General features: G+C 44.6%; 1 protein-coding gene across 1 annotated transcript in view; it reads right to left on the minus strand.

Annotated features, from left to right (window-relative positions):
* LOC106541598 (chemerin-like receptor 1) overlaps positions 1-6,671 on the minus strand; it is a 7,023-nt gene extending 352 nt beyond the window's left edge. The window contains exons 1-3 of the mRNA XM_087727186.1: positions 6,589-6,671; positions 3,159-3,354; positions 1-1,248 (exon numbers count right to left, since the gene is read on the minus strand). The exon at positions 1-1,248 is cut by the window's left edge and continues 352 nt beyond it. Coding sequence (XP_087583312.1) covers positions 274-1,209 — 936 coding nt within the window. The 5' untranslated portion in view covers positions 1,210-1,248; positions 3,159-3,354; positions 6,589-6,671 and the 3' untranslated portion in view covers positions 1-273. The remainder of the gene's footprint in view (positions 1,249-3,158; positions 3,355-6,588) is intronic.
* Between the last annotated feature and the right edge of the window lie 2,285 nt (positions 6,672-8,956).

The raw sequence follows: 8,956 nt of genomic DNA on the forward strand, positions 1-8,956 counted from the left end.
TTAATTTTTTTAAACTTTTGTATTATGTGTTTCTTTTAATGTTGTACGCCGCCCTGAGTCCTTGGGAGAAGGGCGGCATATAAATCTAATAAACCTAAACCTAAACCATCTAGATTCTAGCTTTGGGCCAAAGAAGGTGGTTCAAATGTGTAAGGAATAGATTTGGAATGAACGCCCTCTTCAAGCCAACACGTTTTGCAATGGGTTGGTTTTGCAGAATTCATCATTGGGATTCCACCTCTGCTAAAGATTTGGATTCTTGGTTGCTGCAGTCTACCGGACATCTTCAGTGAAAGCATTCTCAAATGCAGAAAAGAGGGAGCGTCTCAGGGTCTCTCTGAAATTCTCACCCATAAAGACATAGAAGATGGGATTGAGGCAGCTGTTGATAAACGCCAAGCATGATACCAAGGGAAATCCAATATACAGCACGATCTTCATGTTGCATTGTGTTCCATAGTTCATCTCAATGAAGAGGAAGACGTAATAGGGGAACCAGAGGACAAAAAAGGGGACAATCACTGCTGTGATGACCGTGTAGGGCTTTTTGGACAGAGACAACTGAGTCCTTCTCAGTTTCAAGAGAATCGCCCCGTAGCAGAGAAGAATAACAGAGAAGGGAATGACGAAGGCAAAGATGAACCGGCTGATGACCATTGCAGAACTCTTGACCACTTCAAACTCACCATAAGAGTTAGAGCAACCAGAAGAATTCTTGTCAGTCGAATTTACTTTTGCTTGCCTGCAATATATAACTGGAGAACACAACACCGCAGCCAAGATCCACACACCCAAGGCCACAAAAGAAGCCAACCGAGGTGTTCGGTGATTCTGAGCCCAGACCGGATACCAGACAGAAATGCAACGGTCAATGCTGATGACCATGAGGAGATAAACACTGGCATAGAGGGTGAGGAAGATGAAGACGCCCTTGATCTTGCACAAGACCAGGTTCATGTTCCACCAGAATCCCAGAGCACGAGCCAAAAACAGGAAAAAGATGAAGACAATGTCAGCAATGGCCAAGTTGAAGAACCAGACCGTGTTGACGCTCCTCTTCATTCGGAAGCCAGTGATGAAGATGACCAGCCCGTTGCCAAGGACCCCCATCACTAACGCAAGACTGTAGATCGCCATAGAGGCAATCTGCATCTTGTCCTTCAAGGAACTTAAATTGAAGGATTGAGGTTCACACGTTGCGTTGCTCATTTCCTCTGACCAAGCCAGTTCTTCACTGGCGCCTTCTCCCTTTGAAGCAAAGACATGAGGCATGAGAGTTGGCATGGAAAAGCAGAGGAGATAAAACGGTAGCTGCTACCCACCCTTAGCAATAGCAATAGCAATAGCAGTTAGACTTATATACCGCTTCATAGGGCTTTCAGCCCTCTCTAAGCGGTTTACAGAGTCAGCATATTGTCCCCAACAACAATCCGGGTCCTCATTTCACCCACCTCGGAAGGATGGAAGGCTGAGTCAACCTTGAGCCGGTGAGATTAGAACCGCTGAACTGCAGATAACAGTCAGCTGAAGTGGCCTGCAGTGCTGCACCCTAACCACTGCGCCACCTCGGCTCCCTTAATCGTTTGGAGGTCAAAAGATCACAAACTGGGCAAGGATATTTCCGTCTTTAGTTGGGAGGACAATCAGGTGTGTTATGTTCAAATGTAAGACCTTGCTCGGTGGACCAGATCAATATATCTATAGGCAGCAATGTTTTTCTCACTTAGACAAGGGCTCCAATTTTCACACCGGTTGAAAAGTGTCACACTCTAAGGCCGCAATGGCAAACCGATGGCACGTGGGCTGGAAGTGGCACGAAGAGCCATCTTCTCCCGGCATGCCAACTGTCCCCTGTTGCTCTTCTGGGTTCTGGTGTGACCAGCTAGCTGGTCTTCACACACACATGCATGCCAGAAACCAGACAACCAGATGACCAGCATGTATGTGTATGCTGGAAACCAGAAGCTCAGCTTCCTGGCACACACATGTGCATGAGGGAGCTGCTCTTTTGGTTTCTGGTGGTTCCTCGTGCATATGTATGCACTCCTGTTTCGGCACTTGGTACCGAAACGGTTCACCACCATGGCTCTAAGGCAGTGTTTCTCAACCTTGGCAACTTGAAGATGTGTTCGCTGGCTGGGGAATTCTGGGAGTTGAAGTCCGGACATCTTCAAGTTGCCAAGGTTGAGAAACACTGCTCTAAGGCGAGATCCAAAATCATCTTGAGAAGAAAGGGGGGTAGGAAGGAGGGAGGGAAGGAGGGAGGGAAGCAAGGAGGGAAGGAAGGAGGGAAGGAAGGAGGGAAGGAGAGAAGAAAGGAGGGAAGGAAGGAGGGAAGGAAGGAGAGAAGGAGAGAAGAAAGGAGGGAAGGAAGGAGGGAATGTAGGAGAGAAGGAAGGGGGGAAGGAAGGAGGAAAGGAAGGGGGAAACGAAGGAGAGAAGGAGAAAAGAAAGGAGGGAAGGAAGGAAGGAAGGAGGGAAGGAAGGAGGGATAACAATTAAACAATTGTAGTTAAATGGAGGTATAATGATGGTAATATGTATAAATATCTGAGTTAAAATACTTCAGTTAATATGAATTATGCTTGATGACTGTGGAAGAGATTCACGAAAGTCCTTTGAAACCAACTGATACACTTTCTACAGTATGTAAAAAAGGAAGATTTTATGTGTTGTGTTTGTTTTGAAAATAATAATAATAAAAAAAAAACCAAAATCATCTTTTGGCTTGAAAACTAGTTTGGAATAAACAGGAAGAGGGCACACTATCTGTTTGTTCGCATAAGGCGAAGGAAAGAATTCCTCCTGATGAGATTTTTCATTTCAAAAAAGATTAAAGGAGAGAAAGGAAAAAAGAGACTTGATGCTAAAAGAGAGGAACTGAAAAGTAGAGAAGCTGGAGATAAAATCCAGAAGTCTAACCAAAAAGGATAAGGATGGGTAGTGATATACAAAGCATTAAAAATGCAATTATGAGCCCAATCCCAATCTGTTTTCCTTTCATTTTTGAACCGCTCATAAGGGTATCAAAGTCAATCTCAAAAAAACTCTCAGAAAGACAAATGTTGAATCAATAGATTTAGATCAGAGCTTAGTTAAGTTCCAAGATCAGGCACAGCGACGTCTCGCGGGGAGAAAAGACTAAAATACAGACTAACCGAGATGAATCTGGGTTGCTCCCGTATTGAATCTTCAGCTCTTCCTCCCCGATGTTTCTCTGGAAGATGCTGGGTTTTCCTTCTTTTTCAGAATCTGGGCCTTCAAGGGATGAAATTTGCCGTCTTCTTTCTGGAAGAAGCTACACAAGGAGCTTCCCTGGCATGGAGAACTGCATTGGCTGAATCTTCGTCAGGTCTGTGAATAGTGAGGAAAATTGTACTTATTTTAGAAACGATGGTGGTTCTTTGGGTTTCCTGTGGTCTCTGCTGTAATATATGGAGGGATTCTGCTGAAAGAGAGAGAGGAAGCCCAAATTTGTCATCAGAGAGGAACCAGTAGAGATTATGGGAAGTGGAGGGTTATGTTTCAGTACTTTAATCTCAACTTTAATCTACACTCCCAACACTTGAGGGAGGTTACCTGACACTCCCCAGATTTAGTATTTAGTATTTTTTAGTATTTTATTAGGATTTATAGGCCGCCCTTTTCCCTGAGGGGACTCAGGGCGGCTTACAATCATTAGGGAGGGGGTGCAATTCAAAATAAACAATATGTGAGCAAAATAAAATAATAAAAACACAACTTGCATTCAACATTCAACACTCGGGTGGGGCAAATTAGAAGCTTATCCCCAGGCCTGTTGGGATAGCCAGGTCTTGAGGGCTGCGCGGAAGGCCTGGACGGTGGTGAGGGTGCGTATCTCGACAGGGAGATCGTTCCACAGGGTCGGAGCTGCAACAGAAAAGGCTCTCCTCCGTGTAGTCGCCAGTCGACATTGACTGGCGGATGGAATTCGGAGGAGGCCCAGTCTGTGCGATCTTATCGGTCGGAGGGAGGTAATCGGCAGAAGGCGGTTTCTCAAGTTTAACCAAAAAGGACAATGGTGTTTGTGTGTGTGTGTGTGTGTGAGAGAGAGAGAGAGAGGGAGGGAGGGAGGGAGGGAGAGGGAGGGAGAGGGAGGGAGGGAGGGAGGGAGGGAGGGAGGGAGGGAGAAAGAGAGGGCATTAAAAATGAAACATGAGCCCAATTCCAACATGGTTTCTTTAGTGTTTGAACAGCTCGTAATGGTAAGCAGCTAAATAAGTCTAAAAAAACCCCTCTCAAAACGTTAATGCTGAATAAATAGATTTTATTGATTCAGAACTTAGCTAAACTCCAAGCTGGGTTACAGTGAAGACTTGTAGGAAGGACAGGAATGGAAGAAAAAGAAAAGAAAGAGGCGAACCAAGATGAATCTGGGTTGCTCCTCCACTGAATCTTCTCCTCTGCTTCTTCTCTCGCCCAATCGCTAGGAGACAGTGAGTTCTAGTCCCACTTTAGCCATGAAAGTTGGCTGGGTGACTTTGGGCCAATCACTAGGAGACAGTGAGTTCTAGTCTCACCTCAGCCATGAAACCCAGCTGAGTGACTTTGGATGAAAGTCTCTCTCTCTCTCTCTCTCTCTCTCTCTCTCTCTCTCTCTCTCTCTCTCTCTCTCTCTATCTCTATCTCTATCTCTATCTCTATCTCTATCTCTATCTCTATCTATCTATCTATCTATCTATCTATCTATCTATCTATCTATCTATCTATCTACCTACCTACCTACCTACCTACCTACCTACCTACCTCTCTCTCTCTCTCTCTCTCTCTCTCTCTCTCTGTCTCTCTCTCTATCTCTCTCTCTCTATCTCTCTCTCTCTCTATCTCTCTATCTCTGAAAGATGCTGATTTCCCCCTTTCTGCCTTTCAGAATCTTTGCCTTCGAGTCGTAAAATTTTCTGGTGCCTTTCTAGAAGAAGCCACACAAGGACTTTTCTTGGCATGGAGAACTGCGCTGGCTAAATCTTCATCAGGAAAATTATCACTTTGTGGGTAGTGAGGCAAATTGTACTTGCCTTAGAATGATCAGATGCTTTTCTTTTGGCGTTAACTATGGCCCCTGTTGTAATATATGGCAGGACGTTGCTGAAAGAGGCCGAGGTGGGACCAGGAACCTTAAATATGTATTCAGAAAGGAAACCAGTAGAGATTATGGGAGTTGCAGAGTAACACCCCCAACAAAAGAAGACTCCCGAGTCTTCGAGGTTCCTCAAAATTCCATTTTATTAGAAAAGTCATATTGGCACATCTGGGAAAACCTGAATCTGAAAGCCTCCAGGTTTTCCCCACCCAAAAGAAAGTTCAAGTCCCCGTCCGGCACCCACATTCAGTGATAACACAGCAAGGCTTAAGACTGAAGTCAGATTGTAACGTGGAAAGAGAAGACGCTTGCTTCTCTCCCCAACTACCGTATATACTCGAGTATAGGCCGACCCGAATATAAGCCGAGGCACCTAATTTTACCACAAAAAACTGGAAAAGTTATTGACTCGAGTATAAGCCTAGGGTGGGAAATGCAGCAGCTACCGGTAAATTTCAAAAATAAAAATAGATACCAATAATGCCATTGCCCATTGAATAACATATACAGCCTGCCTGTGCCCATTAAATATAAAGTAGCCATTGTAAAAATTTGCTCTGCATAACAAATTATTATCACACAATACCGGTGTATTCAATGAAATACTTCACTCACCTCATGATGCTGATGTCCCGCTGTGATGAAGATGTCCCGCCTCCTATGACACACGGCACAGTGATTCCTATCATTGGATCACTGTACCAGAGGAGGTGGGACATCGCTGTGTGGCTGCTTGCCATAACAAGGAGGAGGTGGGACATCGTTGCAGAGCGGCAGGAGGGGGAGGAAGGGGAATCGTAAGATAGCCCTGCATTACATTAGAACGTGAGGAGGGGGGATGGTGCGGTGCACGCTGCACGGCAAACTGACACAGAGGGAGGGGAAACTCAGGGGCGCTGGGCCATTCACGAGCGTCACCCAGCGGCATGGCCCCGCCCCTTTTTCTCCTCCATTTCAGGCAAATTTTTCACTGACTCGAGTATAAGCCGAGGCGGCTTTTTTCAGCTCAAAAAGTGGGCTGAAAAACTAGGCTTATACTTGAGTATATACAGTAGTTGGTGATTGCTGAATATTTTGACTGGAACCCTCAAAAAAACAAAACCTTTGAATAGGTTTTCCTCCTACTTGGGTAACTTCTCATCATAAAGTGATCTTTAGGGGGCCCTTTTGTGTGTGTGTGTGGAAAAAAAATTACAAGTGTTTGAACACAACCACAGCTGAAGCATCTTCCTTTTAAGAAAAACCTGTGTTGCAACATTGCCGAGTTGTGGCTACTACGGTAGTTTCAATATTTTTAACTCCCCTCCTCCCTCCCGACAGGATCCTTTGAGGTTACACTTCTTCCTCCGTCTTCCATTGCTCTATTCTCAAGAAAGGAATTAAAAAAGAGGAAGGAGGAATCACTCAGACTTTCATCTGAATTAACTAATTGAAACAACACTCTTAACTAAGTCCATGAAATGATGGTGGGCTTCGTTTATACCTACCTCAGTTGAAGCACTAAGTCAATGTGAATCCTTTCCACCAGTAGATAGTTAGCTTTTCACAATACGTAAGGAAATTGGAATATTCTGGGCCACAGGTGTGTGGCTTATTTCTTCTGACAAGTCAGTTCTTCACTGGTGACGTATCCCTTAAAAAGTAAAAATAAAAACATAAGAACACGAAAAGCAAAGCAAAAGAAAATCAATCGTAAGAACTTCCTTGCTGGACCAAACCAATTTATCTCTTAAAAAAAAAACCTCAAAGTTTTCTCTCTTTTCTAAAGACTCCAGTTTTTACAGCTATCCAAGTTGAATACAAACCAGAATCTTTTGTGGCTTGAAAACTGATTTGGAACAAAATTGGGAGAGGGCACATTACTTATTTACTTTTCGTTTCGTTTGATGTGAAGAAAGAAGACCTGTTCATAGTCCCCCCCCCCCCCAAAAAAAAAACAGACTAAAACAAAGAAAGGAAAATGATATAAGGGCAGCTAAAACCTAAGCTTAAAAAAAAGAGGAATGGAAAATTAGATGATGAACTGAGCCTTAGAGAAGCTGGAGATAAAATCCAGATAGCTAACCAAAAAGGACAAGGATGGGTGGTGGTATAAAAAACATTAAAAATGGAATTCTTTACCCAATTCCAATCTGTTTTCTTTCATTTTTGAACAGCTCATAAGGTTCCGTAACTTAATCTCAAGAAATCTCTCAAAAAGACAAATGTTGAAATTAATAGATTTAGATCAGAGCTTAGTTAAGTTCCAAGCTCGGACACAGTGAAGTCTCGCAGAGAGAAAAGACTAAAACACAGAATAACCGAGATGAATCTGGGTTGCTCCTGTATTGAATCTTCAACAATTCCTCCCTGGTGTTTCTCTGGAAGATGCTGAATTTTCCTTCTTTTTCAGAATCTGGGCCTTCAAGGGATGAAATTTGCCGTCTTCTTTCTGGAAGAAACTACACAAGGAGTTTCCCTGGCATGGAGAACTGCATTGGCTAAATCTTCATCAGGAAAATAATAGATATGTAGATGGCGAGGAAAATTGTACTTATCAGGGATGGGCTTCAAATATTTCAGGAACGGGTTCTCTGCCTGATTGCTGGGTGGGCGTGGCCATGGTGGGCGTGGCCTAGTTGGCTCCCGCACCACGGAGGTGGGGGCATTTTTGCCCTCCCCGTGCTCAGGAGGCTTTTCTTGAGTCTCCGGGAGGGCAACAATGGCCTCCCCAGGCTCCGGATGTCTTCTGGAGGCCAGAAAAGGCCCTGTTTCCAGCCTTCAGAAGACCTCTGGAGCCTGGGGACGACCCAAACGCCTGATAAGCCAGTTTTCCCCTCCCCAAGCCTCTACATGGATCCCTACACTTACTTGCATCCAAAACGGGACATGTGGGGACTCCTGGGAGGGGCAGAATGGGATGGGCGGGGCCATCCAGGAGTGAGATTCGGGGTTTCTCCGAACTGCACAGAACCTTAACTAGAGGGTCTCCCGAACCCCTGCAAACCCACAGCAGCCCAACCCTGAACCAGTTGAAATTATGGGAAGTGGAGGCCTATGTTTCTTTATTTTTATTTTTTTTTTATTTTTTTTTTATTTACGACAAATATGATAACACTGTATTAATCTGTGCTTAAAAAAGGATCCAGTACAACTTACAAATTTACAACCTTCACAAACATTTTGCAGAAGGGAGCTTCTGTTTTATATGATTCATCTCTCTCTTTTTTTTAATATTATTTTTACAATGGTCCTACTTCTTCTTCCCTCCCTCCCTCTTTCCTTCCCTCCTTTCTTCTCTCCTACTCCCCTTCCTTCCCTCCTTCCTTCCCTCCTTCCTTCCCCTTCCCTCCTTCTCTCCTTCCCTCCTTCCTTCCTTCCCTCCTTTCTTTTCTCCTTCTCTCCTTCCTTTCCCCCTTCTTTTCCTCCTTCCTTCCCCCTTCCTTCTCTCCTACATTCCCTCCTTCCTTCCCTCCTTTCTTCTCTCTTTCTCTCCTTCCTTCCCTCCTTCCTTCCCTTTCTTCTCTCCTTCCTTCCCTCCTTGCTTCCCTCCTTGCTTCCCTCCCTCCGTCCTACCCCCCTTTCTTCTCTTTCTTCTCTCCTTCCTTCCTTCCTCCTCTCCTTTCCCTTCTCTCCTTCCCCTTCCTCCCTTTACCCTTCCCCTCTTCTTCCCATTCCTCCCCTCTTTCCTACTCCTATGTTTCTTTAATCTCAACTTTAATCTGCACTCCCAACATTTGATTTGGGTTACTTGTCACTCCCCAGATTTATGGTAGCTAATCTCCCCTTTCTTGTAGGGCGTGTCCATTTTTCCAGCTTTAGAGGTGTTTCGCAGGGCTGGGAAACGCACTGTTTGAATAGAAGAACCCAAAGTTT

Source organism: Thamnophis sirtalis, unplaced genomic scaffold, assembly GCF_051295495.1.
Source record: "Thamnophis sirtalis isolate CommonGarterSnake01/CBP01778 unplaced genomic scaffold, rThaSir2_p1.2 scaffold_13, whole genome shotgun sequence".
Taxonomy (NCBI): Eukaryota; Metazoa; Chordata; class Lepidosauria; order Squamata; family Natricidae; genus Thamnophis; species Thamnophis sirtalis.